The sequence below is a fragment of the Coregonus clupeaformis genome, chromosome 29, assembly GCF_020615455.1.
Source record: "Coregonus clupeaformis isolate EN_2021a chromosome 29, ASM2061545v1, whole genome shotgun sequence".
Classification (NCBI taxonomy): domain Eukaryota; kingdom Metazoa; phylum Chordata; class Actinopteri; order Salmoniformes; family Salmonidae; genus Coregonus; species Coregonus clupeaformis.
Window position 1 is genome coordinate 60772424 of NC_059220.1, and position 15951 is coordinate 60788374.

General features: G+C 42.9%; 2 protein-coding genes across 3 annotated transcripts; both read right to left on the reverse strand.

Annotated features, from left to right (window-relative positions):
* Nucleotides 1-4114: 4114 nt before the first annotated feature.
* Nucleotides 4115-7334, reverse strand: LOC123482232 (secreted phosphoprotein 24-like). The gene is made up of 3 exons (XM_045209250.1): nucleotides 7228-7334; nucleotides 6646-6773; nucleotides 4115-4303 (listed from the first exon to the last, which is right to left on the reverse strand). The coding sequence occupies exons 1-3, from the start codon at nucleotides 7280-7282 to the stop codon at nucleotides 4130-4132; spliced, it is 357 nt and encodes a 118-aa protein (XP_045065185.1). The 5' UTR covers nucleotides 7283-7334; the 3' UTR covers nucleotides 4115-4129.
* Nucleotides 7335-8773: 1439 nt separating this feature from the next.
* Nucleotides 8774-15461, reverse strand: LOC121554178 (GDP-Man:Man(3)GlcNAc(2)-PP-Dol alpha-1,2-mannosyltransferase). 2 transcript variants are annotated; one of them, XM_041867654.2, is made up of 5 exons: nucleotides 15160-15461; nucleotides 13372-13593; nucleotides 12426-12797; nucleotides 9823-10388; nucleotides 8774-9323 (listed from the first exon to the last, which is right to left on the reverse strand). In XM_041867654.2, exons 1-5 carry the CDS (start codon nucleotides 15204-15206, stop codon nucleotides 9040-9042), a joined length of 1491 nt encoding a protein of 496 aa, XP_041723588.1. In that variant the 5' UTR covers nucleotides 15207-15461; the 3' UTR covers nucleotides 8774-9039. The 2 variants fall into 2 exon arrangements, with proteins under 2 accessions (XP_041723588.1, XP_041723589.1); XM_041867655.2 differs by having other exon boundaries at nucleotides 13372-13610; nucleotides 15160-15233.
* Between the last annotated feature and the right edge of the window lie 490 nt (nucleotides 15462-15951).

A 15951-nucleotide genomic window follows, 5' to 3' on the forward strand; every position in this document is an offset into this window, starting at 1 on the left:
AACGAGGACAGACTATTTTTACGTGCTACACCACTCGGCGTGTCCTGTTGTATTCTAGAAGAGTATTCTACACGTCACTGGTATAATAAACATACATATACGCTGTGTACAAAACAGCTGCTCTTTCCATGACATAGACTGACCAGGTGAATCCAGGTGAAAGCTATGATCCCTAATTGTTGTCACTTGTTAAATCCACTTCAATCAGTGTAGATGGAGGAGACCGGTTAAAGAAGGATTTTTAAGCCTTGAGACATGGATTGTGTGTGCTATTCAGAAGGTGAATGGGCAAGACAATATTTAATAGCCTTTGAACAGGGTATGGTAGTAGGTGCCAGGCGCACCGGATTGAGTGTGTCAAGAACTGCAACGCTGCTGGGTTTTTCAAGCCCAACAGTTTCCCATGTATCAAAAATGGTCCACCACCCAAAGGACATCCAGCCAATTTGACACAACTGTGGGAAGCATTGGAGTCAACATGGGCCAGCATCCCTGTAGAACGCTTTCGACACCTTATCGAGTCCATGCCCCGATGAATTGAGGCTGTTCCGAGGACAAAAGGGGGTGCAACTCAATATTAGGAAGGTGTTCCTAATGTTTTGTACACTCAGTGTAGAACAAAGTCTGCGTTTATACACAGGCCACCCAATTCTGATCATTTTCTTCCACTAATTGGTCTTTTGACTAGTCAAATCAGCTCTATTGACAATAATTTGGCAAAATATCAGAATTGTGCGGCCTGTATAAACACAGCCAAACACATATCTATGATAATAAGATGGAATGTAGCTCTGGGTTCAGCGTTGATGGGCTTTGAGTGCCGCCTTGTGGTCGCCACATGTCCTGCATACACAGGTGACACAGGATCACTCAGATCCCTGCATGTGTATTTCAATGACGATGGCCAGTGGATCATTTGTCATTCATAGAAGTGATCACATCTATTACATTCCAGAGGCATCAGAGGATACAATTTCCCCTAAAAGAAACGTGTATGTCCCACTTACTGATCATGAAAATGAATGACGACTCTCATTCAGACGAGTAATCAATTTAATTGGAAATGTTCTCTTATAATGTTCCAGCGCTACCATCAGAACTTCCTAAGCTCCCTGCTCTCCTACAAGTACTGTCAGGGCCTGATGGTACAGAGAGAGTCCCCAGGGGCCTGATCAGGAGGATCACGTTACAGAATGTTCAGATATACATGTATTGTGTAGAACAGACACAGTTGTCTGTCAGATAGAATAGGGAATTGTGTCAGCTCTATACAGTACAATTATATCTGCAACACTCCGAATGTTTCACATCACTGAATAGTGTATTCTTTGTGTGTCTTGCCGAGTCACTCCAGGTGGTTGCTGATGCTGTCGCCCCTTGGGATCAGCTGAGGCTCCACTTCCTGTCTGGGGAAAGAGTGGCTGGTAAAGAGAGGGGCCTCAGAGAAGCCAGTTGGGGCAGGGCCTGCAGCAGGAAATTATTTTGGTTATCACAATGATTATTTTTTGTGTTCTATACATTGGTGTCACCTGAAGCAGGTTTGCTTTAGCCTGGTTCCTAGATCTGTTTGCGCCGTCTTGCCAACTGACCAAAGGAGATTGAAAGACCGCAAGAACAGATTTGGGAACAGGCTAGGTTTGCTTACCCTGTTCCCCGAATGGTTGCACATTCAACTGCTGCCTCTTCCTCGTGAAGTTCTGTTGATAGAGAATCTGGATTTAGTTATTTTTCTGTATGGCCCAGCCGGACACTTCAGCTCTGTTTATACCTGGTGCTAACATGGATCCTTTGTCCTGATCTTGTCTACATTCTGATTGTGCACACAATCAATGACTTTAAGTCATCATTATTCCACCCTTTAAATGGTTTCTCTGTCAAGATCTGCTCTACACTTGTAAGATATCCATACACAAAGTGTGTCTGACTACCTCCGGAGGTGGGCAGGATGATCTGATCACAAGCAGATCACAATGTGTCTTGATTGTCTACGCCTGTCTAAAAGTGTGGGCACAATCACAATGTGGACATGATCAGGACAAATGACGCAGTTATAACCAGGTATAAACGGGGGTTTGATGATCAATCCCAAACTGAACCCTCTACCTCTAGGCACTCAATGTCCATCTGAAGGATTGGATAGGTATCAGATGAATGGTATTAACTAAACCTTGCCCTCTGATAGGCTAGGTGGAATTTTTATCATATCACTTGTACGTATCAAATCCTTAAAGATAAAGGCCCTAAAAGGGGTTGATTTTGGGATTGGGCATCTCTTAGGGTGTTTTCGCACTTGGTCCCTTTAAGACAATTTTTGGGAACTCAGTCCGGTTTGCTTACATTTTTGTGCAGTGTGAATGCTTCAAAGGAACTCAGACCCCTCAGAAGAGCCCCCGAAGCAAACCGAACTGAGACCATCTCGAGAGGTGGCTCACTTTTCTTGTGCAATGTGAACACAAAGCTCTCCAGGTTCACTTATCATTACTTCCCCACCAAGCACTACAAGCTCCTGCAAAACCGTTTCCCCTGCCATAGCCCCTCACATTAGTGCCACAAACTAAAAAAAGATGATGCAGGTTAGCGGTACAATTTTAAGTATAACATTTTCAATTAAAGCATTATTTAATCTGCAATGATTGTTCTGCCATTTATCCTGTTACCAGTAATTTTTACATGTAAATATTATATTTTGATTATAATTAGTATGTCTTATTTTGTAACTAAATGCAAACTACATTATTAGCTTCCAAAATGTATGTAGGGACATCCCTGGCTGTCCGATAACAGGTTCTGATGGTATGTATGGCTTGTCGTACACTGTATATTTACGCAGAGTGCATTGAGTAAATGTTGGAAAGAAATCTTGGTTATTTTCTAAGCATAGCAATGTGAATGCAAAGAGGACTCAGACCACATAAATGTTAAAGTGAACTGGCAAGAGAGCTGAGTCCTCATTCAAATCCAAGGGCAGTGTTATTTTTCTTTTTTTTCACCCAGAGTTCACTTTAAAGAGGACTGAGATCGGTTATTTTAAAGAGAGGAATAAGGTGAAAACACCCTTATATTCTCTTCATCTATTGGGCATCCCCCTCTCTCTGTCCCTCCCTCTCTCACCTCTTCACTACTGGACTCGGAGCTGCTGGAGCTGTCCTGGCCACAGTTCAGGGACACAACCTGGGTGAACTCTGCAGTGACGCGCACACGTGCGGCGCAGGAGCGGCCGGCTGGGAGAGAGGGTACGAGGGAAAGGAGGATTAGTGGCAGTTAAGAGAGAAGAAAGAATGGGCATACATTAAAGCACTTTTGATCAGTATGCTAGTACAGTATGAATGCACAATGAAGGCTTCCCTCTATCTAAAAATCTATATCTTTAGCGTTTATAAACCTAGCTTTTATAACAGGCACCAGTCCTGTTGGAATGATCAGGACAGAGAAAAACTAATTTGGTGACATTCTGTTCTCCCCTGTCTGTCACAACAAACACAGCATCCCATGCCAAAATCAACAGTGTGTGGAGTCTGTCAACAGTAGACTATGTCCTAAAAACCGTCAGTTTAAAGATGAACCCCACAAACCCTTTAGCGGACTATCACAGTTATCTCTGTCCAGGACCAAACGCAAACAATTTGCTCATATTGTTATCCGGTATTGATGTAAAATACAGCTACTGCAGTTTATGTAGGTATTTTTCCTGTTCATCTGGTCCTAGATTTAGAAAATATTTTGAATTTGTGGGTCAAGAAAATAATTTGCTAAAGAGATGTGGTCATGTATTTATCAGTCCCAATCCTTCGTTAGCTATGTATTGGGGAGGAATTAGTTATTGTACTGAGTCAGTGTGGTAGTTTATCAGAAAATGTCAGTCTCAAAGTAGTGTATAGAGTTGAGTGCTGATCTAGGATCAGGTCCTCCCTGTCCATAGTGTATTTTTATTACTTATGATCTAAAAGGGAAAACCGATCCTAGATCATCACTCTTACTCTGAGATGCTTGATACATACGGCCCCTGATCTACTTCTTGTACTGAGGTCATAGGCTGCGTTTACACAGGCAGCACAATTCTGAACTTTTATTCACTAATTGGTCTTTTGACAAATCATTTATTTTATTTTGCCAATAATCAGGAAAAATATCAGAATTGGGCTGCCTGTGTAAGCCATAGATTGCTAGGATTGGGTCTCACCACAAAGAAGCCCAGTCTGAAAGCACATCTCTGTGGGTCTTCTCCAGAGCTCTTCAGACAGTCTGTCTCCTTTATCCCAAAGTTCATCATCAGGTCATATGTGTTCAATCCTATAGGAACAACCTGGAAGACAAGAAACATTAGGGTAAGGGAAAAGGGGATACCTAGTCAGTTGTACATCTGAATGCATTCATCTGAAATGTGTCTTCCGTATTTAACCCATCTATGTGATGACGTTTATGAAAAAAAACCAGTAATGTAACGACCCATACCTAGGTATGCTTGCTACGATCTTCACCAAGTGAGCAGAGGTTAGAAAGTTTGATTTGCTACATTGGTGTCAGAAGTGGGATGGTGCCTGTGAGGCCATTCAGGGATGTGAGGGAATTGGTAGGCTAGATAGACTTGTTAATGTATACTGAACAAAAATCTAAAACGCAACATGCAACAATTTCAAAGATTTTACTGAGTTACCATTCATAAAGGAAATCAGTCAATTTAAATAAATTAGGCCCTAATCTATGGATTTCATGACTGGGAATACAGATATCCATCTATTGGTCACATATCAGAAAACAGTCAGTATCTGGTGTGACCACATTTTCCTCATGCAGCGCGACGTCTCCTTCGCATAGAGTTGATCAGGCTGTTAATTGTGGCCTGTGGAATGTTGTCCCACTCTTCAATGGCTGTGCGAAGTTGCTGGATATTGGCGGGAACTGGAACACACTGTCGTACATGTCGATCCAGAGCATCCCAAACATTCTCAATGGCTGACATGTCTGGTGAGTATGCAGGCCATGGAAGAACTGGGACATTTTCAGCTTCCAGGAATTGTACAGATCCTTGCAACATGGGGCTTAGCATTATCATGCTGAAACATGAGGTGATGGCGGCAGATGACTGGCACAACAATGGGCCTCAGGATCTCGTCACGGTATCTCTGCATTTTAAATTGCCATCGATAAGATGCAATTGTGTTCGTTGTCCGTAGCTTATGCCTGCCCATACCATAACGCCACTGCCAGCATGGGACACTCACAACGTTGACATCAGCAAACCGCTCACCCACACGACACCATACACGTGGTCTGCGGTTGTGAGGCCGCTTGGACATACTGCAAAATTCTGTAAAATGATGTTGGAGGCGGCTTATGAACATTCAATTCTCTGGCAACAGCTCTGGTGGACGTTCCTGCAGTCAGCATGCCGATTGCACGCTCCCTCAAAACTTGAGACATCTGACATTGTGTTGGTGACAAAACTGCACATTTTAGAATGGCCTTTTATTGTCCCCAGAACAAGGTGCACCTGAGTAATGATCATGCTGTTTAATCAGCTTCTTGATATGCCACACCTGTCAGGTGGATGGATTATCTTGGCAAAGGAGAAATGCTCACTAACAGGGATGTAAACAAAGTTGTGCACAAAATGTTTGAGAAATAGTACTTTCCTATAGTAGGAGCTATATTCAATCTGTAAAGCTGAAGTGTTACAGATTCTGCGATAGAAATGTCAAGGTAAGGCCTGTGGCGCAGCAGTCTAAGGCACTGCATCACTACAGACCCAGGTTCGATCCCAGGCTGTGTCCTAGCCAACTGTGACCGGGAGACCCATGAGGCAGGGAGAAAAAGTACCATAAATAAATTGTATTAATGTCAAGGTAATTTCTGATTGAGCTGACATATGCAGTGTTTACCACTAAAGCAGGAACATTGCCCTTAAATTTCATGGCTGAACTCCCGCAATGTGGATTGAATAGACCCCTTTACCACATTTTGTTGAATTTAAAATATATTACATTGAGATTTTGTGTCACTGGCCTACACAAAATACCACATAATGTCAAAATGGAATGTTTTTAGACATTTTTTAAAATGAATTAAAAATGAAAATCTGAAAAGTATTCAACCCCTTTCTTATGGCAAGCCTAAATAAGTTCAGGAGTAATAATTTGCTTAACAAGTCACATAATAAGTTGAATTGACTGTGTGCAATAAGTGTTTGACTATCTTTCCCCCTTCACATACAATTATCTGTAGGTCCCTCAGTCCAGCAGTGAATTTCAACCACAAAGACCAGGGAGATTGTCCAATGCCTCGCAAAGAAGAGCACCTATTGGTAGATGAGTAAAAAAACAAAAACAGACATTGAATATCCCTTTGAGCATGGTGAAGTTATTCATTATACTTTGGTGTCAATACACCCAGTCACTAAATATATAGGCCGTCCTTCCTAACTCAGTTAGCTTTATTTCATTTTCAATACATTTCTAAAAACATGTTTTCACTTTGTCATTATGGGGTATTGTGTAGATGGTTGAGAAAAAAAAGTATATTTAATCAATTTTAAATTCAGGCTGTAACACAAGAAAATGTGGAATAAGTCAAGGGGTATGAATACTTTCTGAAGGCACTGTAAATGTAGCCATTCCACTATGAGGTTAGGGGTGAGAAGACACCTACCCTTTTGACAGAGCCACGGGTGACTCGGTATAGACGAAGGCCGGCGTACAGATTGTTGACTTGGGTCATGGTCACGACAAGAGCCTTGTCTGCCATGGAAGCCAGCTCTGACTGGTACAGGGGCAAGCCTGCAGAGGTCAAAGGTAACAGAGGAGACTGAGCACACATACAGTACATTTCACATCAGGGGTATTTGGGAGGTAATATTGTCCTGGGTCCCTGTTGTCAGCATTGTGAATGATTATTTTTTGTCATTGATTAATATAATACCTTGAACTGGGTCGTGTTCATTAGGGCTCACCGTAGCAAACAGTTTTGCAACAACAACCAACAATAAGCATTTCTTATTCCTCCCCATTTTCCTGTTTTCTTCAGTTTGGTGCCCAATGAACACAACCCAGACTTCACCTGACCCTGACTTCACCTGACCGGACGCAAATTACAAATCAAATAAATAATAAGCCATTTAGCAGACGCTTTTATCCAAAGCGACTTACAGTAAATAGAATGAGGCATGTATAGCACTATCAGAGGCAGCTGCAAAGTTGAGTTCTACACCAGAAAGGATTGTATATCACTTACCTGAGCAGCACAAAGACTGCAGCAAGGCCAGCAGGAGAACAACACACCACTTCATCTTCTGTCCAGCATAAAACAAAACACCTCGATCATCAACTCCCCCATTCCTTAAATACAGTACGATCAGCCCTCTACCCTGCCCTCTCCCTCCTGTCACCTCCCTCCTTGCCAAGGCACTGACTGACCTTAGTTATTTTGGTTTATTTCAATGCCAACAGTATTGACCTACAGGCTGAAATCTCATTACTTTGAAGTAGTCTTCTTCCTGAAACTAAACTTGCCACATGTTCATTTACATTTCAGTCATATAGCAGATGCACTTACAATCAGTGCAAACAACTACATATCACAATAATTGCAAGTAAAACCTTCAAAATAGCCGCCATATGCGGAGGGGCAGTGCTAGAAAAACAGACAAATCAAATACAAACAGGTGTAGACCTGTGAAATGCTTACTTACAAGCCCTTAACCAACAATGCAGTTAAAATAAGTGTTAAGTAGAAATAGATAAGTAAAAAATTGTGGGTGCAAGAAGAAGACCGGTACAACAGTTGTGTTTTCTGATGCGTCCCATTCTGTTTTACTTTGACAATAGCCAAAATGTCCTTTTTTCCCGGCATCATTCGAGTTGAAACACTGACGTCCACATGTTCATTGTACTCTAAAATGCTTGTTGATTAATTTATCATTGCACTAAAGATGACAAAAACAATTTTATAAAATGTTTTAATATAAAAAAATACTTCCTACTTAGGATACAGAACAGTACTTTGGTTATTTTAAGCAGTAACAAAATAATTATTACAGCACAGTCATCATCAGGATTGTGAAGTTCGTCTCTACAGGCTCGTCCTACCCTCTCAGGGATGTCATCATCAATGTCAGACACACTGCCGGCATTCCAGGTTGTCTTTTTTTGTAGTCACACTACACAAGAGATAGGATCTCACAACGCCCTGAGAAGTGTTTCTCATCCCAAGAACCACATTAATACTGTATGTAGCCTGGCCCCGGTTAGGGGATCTGGGTTCCCAGTAACTGAAAGGTAGCTGGTTCAAATCCCAGAGCCGACAAGGTCAACAATGTTGATGTGCCCGTGAGCAAGGCACTTAACCCTAATTTGCTCCAGGGTGGCCGTCGTTGTGGCTGATCCCTGACTGAGTGGGAGTATGAAAAAAAACAAAAATATCAATTTCACACATGCACCGTGTGTGAAATAGGACAAGCGTCACCACCTAATTTTCTTATTATAACAAATCTTCTGAGATTTGTGGTTTGACTTAAAAAGACAACCTGGAATGCCATCAAAATCCACAGTGAGCAGTTGTGTCCAGTCCTTGTAGACAAGCACTCATCTAGTCTACTAGCCATATTTCCGTATGCTTTTAACAATTGAGACTGGGAACTTGAAGGAGGTTCGACGAGCACAAAAAAATGTTATGCCTCAAGTACAAATACATTGGAAAAATGGAATAGGTCTTGAAAACATAAATATAAACATAAGTACGGCCCTCTAGAAAGAGTGCTGGCCGCCTGGACTGGCATGTCAATAAATACATCTCTCTTTCATTTCAGTCAAGGTATTCCTTGTGCATTTTAACGCAATCTGTATCCTATGTCAACTAAAGGAATGGCTAGTATGCCAAAATGTGCCAAGGCAGTACAAGCATGAGTTTTAGTCCCTCAACCACCAACACAAATCTATGCAATCAACCAGGTATCAATGCGCATGCGTGCACCTGCACACACACACCCATGAGCCTGTGACACACACACTTCCACCCACAGACACTCCTCCACCCATACCCCTCCCCTCATCGCTCCAGTGTCCCCATGAGAGGCTCCATGGCGGCCAGGAAGCAGGCCTCAAACTCCTGGTCGGAGAAGCGGGTGACTGAGAGGCGGGCGTTGCGTCGGATCTCCAGGCGGGCTGAGGGTGACAGGGCCAGGATCCGCTCCATGGCATCTGCGTAGCCATCCTCATCCTCGGCCAGGAAACCTGTCTGGCCGCCCTCGTAGGGCACCACAATGTCCAGCCTGGGGCCTCCAGACTTGTGGGCCAGGATGACGGTCCCAGCTGCCATGCACTCAACCACCCCTGGGAACAGAGGAGAGCAGAAGGTACAGGGTAAGTGCTGGCTTTAAAGTTAGGTAGACACATTACTGGATGTTTAACTGCATTACCTAAGACTGCATTTATTTTGAACACTGAAAGATGAAGGTACACAAGCATTTTAGTGATAACCGCCACCTGGCTAGCAACCTAACCATTTTGGGAAACTTGCTATGGGCAGTAAAAATGCCTGTATGTCTTCATCTTTCATTTATATCGAGGAGGATGTTAGCAATCAAACAAGGTCTTTGCACTGGTGATTAACAAAAGCATATTGTAACAGAACAATGTACTACAATTTCAGAATGGGCTGTTGAATAGAGCGTATCAGGACTCCATTCAGTACAGGATTATACAGTACTAAATGTTGAGTATGTAGAGAGAACGAGCTTTGCATTGGAATAATAGCCACTCCAGGTGTTTTTAATAATAGAAATAGAATGACAGTAGTATAGAATGATAGTAATTCTATTTCTGTATTTACCTATGCCGAAGTGTTCGTTCCACATGGTGTGCAGTCCCACCGTAGCTTCCCCCAACTCCCTCTTCAGCTCCTCAAACGGTACGTTGAGTTTAAACTCCACCCTGTCCGCCACGCCCAGCTCCTGGCACAGCCCCCTCAGCATCAACACCCTATCCTCATCCTCTTGGTTCCGGCATCCACCAATCAGCACCAACCTCAGCGACTCCCTTCCTCCCGGCCCCGCCTCTTTCCTCTGCAGCACCTTTCGGAAGGCGCGAATCTGAAGCCGGTGGTCCTTCTCCGGTCGAAACTGACCAATGGAAACGATGGAATGGCACTTCCGGTCCGAGTCCTCTTCCAATGGGAGCTGGAGGAAGGCGTGGGTGTCGCAGGGCGGGAAGACTAGGCAGGTGCGGTTGGTTGCTCGCCACAGGGTCAGGATGTGGTTCAGGGTCCAGCTGGAGTTGACCATGACCACGTCGCTGCAGGAGCCGGCCAGACCGTAGAGCAGCGCCAGCAGGCAGTAGTAGACCACCTTGACCGCGCTCAGGAACAGGTTGTTGGAGATGTAGTCTGCGTTGTTGAACCTGGAAACATAGTGGGAGGTTGGTTAGGGAATGGTGAAAGATAACATGATAGGATCAGGTGAGGTAAAAGGAAGCATACACAACAAGAGGAAGTCATGTATTGATGTCAATGACTCACTAAGTGAAAAGTGGACCGAAGTTACAACATGAACAACACTGATTGATGCAGGCTTGATGACAGTCATAACAATGATAGCAGTGCAACGTGTTAGTTAGTGCTGGTAAATTCCCAGAGTATTTGCAAATCCCATATTCCCCTTAGCCTGATTTGATCCTGATCTTAGCCTAGGTCAAGCCTAGGTCAGATCTGTAGGTGAGTTTTTAGCCAACTTCTCTGACTAACATTGTCATGCAATGGTAGTCAGATGACATTGACAATAACAGTCAGAGAGGCGTTGGCTAAAGCACATTCAGATATGGACCAGGCTACAGTGCCTTGCAAAATTATTCATCCCCCTTGGTGTTTTACCTACTTTGTTGCATTACAACCTGTAATTTAAATTGATTTTTATTTGGATTTAATGTAATGGACATACACAAAATAGTCCAAATTGGTGAAGTGAAAAACATTACTTGTTTCAAAAAAATAAATAACAGAAAAGTGGTGCGTGCATATGTAGTCACCCCCTTTGCTATGAAGTCACATAATTAGTTAAATAAAGTCCACCTGTGCGCAATCTAAGTGTCACATGATCTGTCACATGACCTCAGTACATATACACCTGTTCTGAAAGGCCCCAGAGTCTGCAACACCACTAAGCAAGGGGCACCACCAAGCAAGCGGCACCATGAAGACCAAGGAGCTCTCCAAACAGGTAATGGACAAAGTTGTGGAGAAGTACAGATCAGGGTTGGGTTATAAAAAAATATCAGAAACTTTGAACGTCCCACGGAGCACCATTAAATACATTATTAAAAAATTGAAAGAATATGGCACCACAACAAACCTGCCAAGAGAGGGCCGGCCACCAAAACTCACAGACCAGGCAAGGAGGGCATTAATCAGAGGCAACAAAGAGACCAAAGATAACCCTGAAGGAGCTGCAAAGCTCCACAGCAGAGATTGGAGTATCTTTCCATAGGACCACTTTAAGCCGTACGCTCCACAGAGCTGGGCTTTATGGAAGAGTGGCCAGAAAAAAGCCATTGCTTAAAGAAAAAAATAAGCAAACACATTTGGGGTTCACCAAAAGGCATGTGGGAGACTCCCCAAACATATGGAAGAAGGTACTCTGGTCAGATGAGACTAAAATTTAGCTTTTTGGCTATCAAGGAAAACGCTATGTCTGGCGCAAACCCAACACCTCTCATCACCCCAAGAACACCATCCCATGGCAGCATCATTCTGTGGGGATGTTTTTCTATCGGCAGGGACTGGGAAACTGGTCAGAATTGAAGGAATGATGGATGGCGCTAAATACAGGGAAATTCTTGAGGGAAACCTGTTTCAGTGTTCCAGAGATTTGAGACTGGGACGGAGGTTCACCTTCCAGCAGGACAATGACCCTAAGCAACATTTAAATGTCTTGGAATGGCCTAGTCAAAGCCCAGACCTCAATCCAATTGAGAATCTGTGGTATGACATAAAGATTGCTGTACACCAGCGGAACCCATCCAACTTGAAGGAGCTGGAGCAGTTTTGCCTTGAAGAATTGGCAAAAATCCCAGTGGCTAGATGTGCCAAGCTTATAGAGACATACCCCAAGAGACTTGCAGCTGTAATTGCTGCAAAAGGTGGCTCTACAAAGTATTGACTGGGGGGGTGAATAGTTATATGCTCAAGTTTAGTGTTTTATTTCTTGTTTGTTTCACGATAAAAAATATTTTGCATCTTCAAAGTGGTAGGCATGTTGTGTAAATCAAATGATACAAACCCCCCAAAAATCAATTTTAATTCCAGGTTGTAAGGCAACAAAATAGGAAAAATGCCAAGGGGGGTGAATACTTTCGCAAGCCACTGTATATTCCCCTAGTTAAGACTGTCTCAAGGGCTGCGGGGTCTGTAGTGGGAAACAGGCTTCTGAGCCGATTACCTACCTGGGGTTCCTCTCGCGCACCACTGACAGCATGTCTGTGCTGATGGTGGGGTAGTGCACGTAGCTAGCCACTTGACATCCCCCTAGGTATTTAAACACAGGCAGAGTGAAGGCGTAACCCATGGAGTCAATGTAGACATCTGGGACAAACTCCGTAAGGGCTTCCCAACCAAGGAAGATTGAGCCTACACTCTGACCAATCAGAGTGAAGTGGGGGAAGAGGCTGGCCTCGACCAATAGGCGGTGTTTGAGGAAGACAAACTGGACGGGTCGAGGTAAAAGGATGTTGAAGCGCAGCCGGGCGCCATCAAGAATCTGCTGACCCGTCACACCCTGGTCGCCCGTGTACACCATGAAGTTGACATCTTGGTACCTGGGACGTGGAGAAGACCATATTTATTATTGCATACAGTAGTAAACCCTTTTGCAATGGACCCTTTTGCAACGAAAACAATAGTTTATTGGACAAGTTCAGGTAGTCCCTCCCCGTTGGTAGTACTTCCCTCCCCTGTATGTTTGTTTGCTTCTATTTGGTTCCTAGTGAATATGACCCAGGTGTGTGAATTAATGTGGAAGACTGGGAGATGTTCATTAGGGCACATAACAGAAAATTTTACGCAAGGGGAAACTAAAATGGGCGTTAAGTCCCTCCCTGTTCCAATCTGTTTTCTTCCCTTTGGTGCCTAATGAACATGGCAACAAATTACTGTTGGAGATGGATTTTTTTCATACTGTCTCAACATTCTAATCAACATAATGCTTGAACATGGGTAGCAAGCTGAGATTAGGTAGATAAGCCACCAAAGTAACTTATTCATGCTGAATGCACTGCGCACTCTGTAGTAAATCCTATAGCTAGGAATATTTGTCACCAGTGATTATTAGCTGGTGTGGCTTAGCTTAATCAAGGTGCGATGACATGCATTGAATGTGCAATTTTCCCTTACCTATTCTGCAAAGCTCTGAGGGCACACCACAACACTCTCTCACCGCCACCTCCCGCGTTGCAGTACGGGTGAAAGAAGGCCACTGTGGGACGCCCATCACGCGCTCGCCGTGCGTTCCTGTTCGCTTGCAGCCACACGCGCACACCCATGACGAGCGCAACCAGGATGGCGGTCAGGAGCATGCACAGAAACACGCATGGCAGAAGCAATGTCCACAACAACCTGGGGTAATGAGAGAACTATAAGAGATAAGGTGACAGACCTGCTCTACAGAAAAGGTAGGGGCCCATTCAGTAAGACAACGTTGTGGAACGTTCAGATAGAAATGTATAATGTAGCTAGAACAAACATGCATCTCTGACTTGTAGAATATGGAATCACTTCAGCTCTATTCATGCCATTTCTATCTGCAACCATCTGCGTTTGTTTACTACTGAATGCTCAGATATGTAGCTAGCTAGAGCAAACATGCCTCTCTGACATGTCGAATAAGCTATATCAGAACCATATATGACCTATAGCAGCTCTATTCATGACATTTCTACCTGCAACGTTCGCCTAACGTTACTACTGAACAAGGCCCAGGAACCCTGTCAAACTGATTATCTATACTCTAAACTAGCTCTCGAAAAACCTTCTCTGTACGTAGGGTTTTCAGCGGTTACATTCGCCCACCATTGGCTCCATGTGTTTTAACGTTAAACGTAAATAATCATGGCTTTCAAACCGGTTTTCGAAACATATGCTGATATACCCTATTGAGGACAGTATATTCTGGCCAGGGGAGGTTTGTTAAGATCCCCAACGATCGTTCTGAATGCTAAAAACGCATTGCTTGCTGTAAGGTTATGGAAACATAAGGAACGTATCTTTCATATCAGATAAATAATTTTCAAAAAACAAATGTTTAAATTACTACACATCTTGATAGTGTTAGTGTTCCCACACGGCCATGTTACATTGCTTGTTTACAGAAAGATTGAAGAAATAGGCGGTCATCTGGTTGTCACTGTTACCACACAGCCACAGTCAAAATTGGCTATTGTAAAAATTCATGGAAATAAAAAGTAGCTTTTTGTTCTTAATTTTAGGTTAGGTTTAAAATCAGATTTTTCAGAAGAGAAATTGTAGAAATAGGCAGGGTTTATGACTGTGGTAACTAGTGATGACCTGTGCTAATTAGCTAGCTATCTAACTTGCTCTGAACACCTGTGTGTAAGCGTAACTGGGGAGGAAGTGTAGTTGTTCATCAATTGGATGCACACACAGTTTATGGATCTGTATAAAACTGCTACAGTAAGTGTAAATGTATCATGCATCTTTCTAGCTGACATGAAAGATACGGGGTGGCATATCAGCGTATGTTTCAGAAACCGTTTTGCAAGCGATGATTGACGTTTCTATACGTTAAAACACACACTCAGCGTCGGAATTGTAGTTCACGCAGCCAACAACCGTGCGTGGGCGAAGCTAACCGCTGAAAACCCTACGTCACGGATAATACGCGATTTCGAGAGCTAACGTTAGCTTAGTAAGAAAAATTACACGAGTCGATATTGATAAACAGATGAACATAGGCTAGGAATTACTTCTGATAAAATAATAGCTGGCTTAACGTTAGCTAGCTAGCTGTAACGTAGGTGATGTGCTGTTGACAGCTAGCTAGCCAGCTGATTAGCTATAATACCTAACTAGCTGACTAAAGCAATCAATCGCACAATGTTTTGTCTAGTTAGCTTGGCAAATATCTAACATCTTCAGACAAAAATATGTACATAAAATACCAACCTGATTAGATCACACAAACATTGAGCAAGTTGATCATGGACAGACATCTTGACAACACAACCTCTAAACCGGAACTGTTTGTGCTGCGAGTTCACTATCGGTTTTTATTTTAGGTTAGCGCGTACGTTCATATTATACCTCAGTGAGCGCATAGCGCCACCTGGTGTAGTCAATGATGTGTATAAACCCTGGATGATTGACAGGGGGCGCTGTATTGAAGCCACCGCGTAGCCATCTTGGCACTCCAACTCAATTGTACAAAATATTTTGAAAGCTATAGAAAGACATTTATTAATGTCTACATTAGTTTTTGACACGTTTATTCTATTATACACCTTAATGCATACTTTTAAATTATATTATGTGTGCTAAACATAAAAATAAATGAAAAAGTATTAAAGCATTTTTTTAGAGAGTACTAATGTTACTGTCCCCACTACAACAACAAAATACTTAAATACATGGAATTTTGTCCTTGAAACATTTAATTGAAATACTGTCGAATTCCATTCATTCCTATGGAGAACTACTCCTACTACGGAGTGCCAATATAGCCGACCGGTGCCTTCAAAGCCTCTCAATGGCCAATACATAGCATTTGTTATCTAGGGTTTATATAGTGATTGGGTATAGGACAGTGAATTTCTCTGTGAGCTGACAGATTTTGCATAATGAATATACAATATTCTGTAGACCTACTAAAGCACATTCTTTTCTGGTAAAAGGCAGTTCCAGGATAAAGTTTAAACCCACATAAATGACAATAAATCATTTTGTTAATCAAGATGTGGA

Bases quoted from the DNA above. Each gene is read 5' to 3' on its own strand.
- LOC123482232 (XM_045209250.1), bottom strand. From the start codon at position 7,282: ATGAAGTGGTGTGTTGTTCTCCTGCTGGCCTTGCTGCAGTCTTTGTGC. The intron at 6,774-7,227 runs GTAAGTGATATA...TGACCTCTGCAG, and splicing joins GCAGTCTTTGTGCTGCTCAG to GCTTGCCCCTGTACCAGTCA. The intron at 4,304-6,645 runs GTAGGTGTCTTC...CTTGTCTTCCAG, and splicing joins CCCGTGGCTCTGTCAAAAGG to GTTGTTCCTATAGGATTGAA.
- LOC121554178 (XM_041867654.2), bottom strand. From the start codon at position 15,206: ATGTCTGTCCATGATCAACTTGCTCAATGTTTGTGTGATCTAATCAG. The intron at 10,389-12,425 runs GTAGGTAATCGG...CTATGTTTCCAG, and splicing joins GTGCGCGAGAGGAACCCCAG to GTTCAACAACGCAGACTACA. The intron at 9,324-9,822 runs GTAAATACAGAA...CTCTGTTCCCAG, and splicing joins GAACGAACACTTCGGCATAG to GGGTGGTTGAGTGCATGGCA.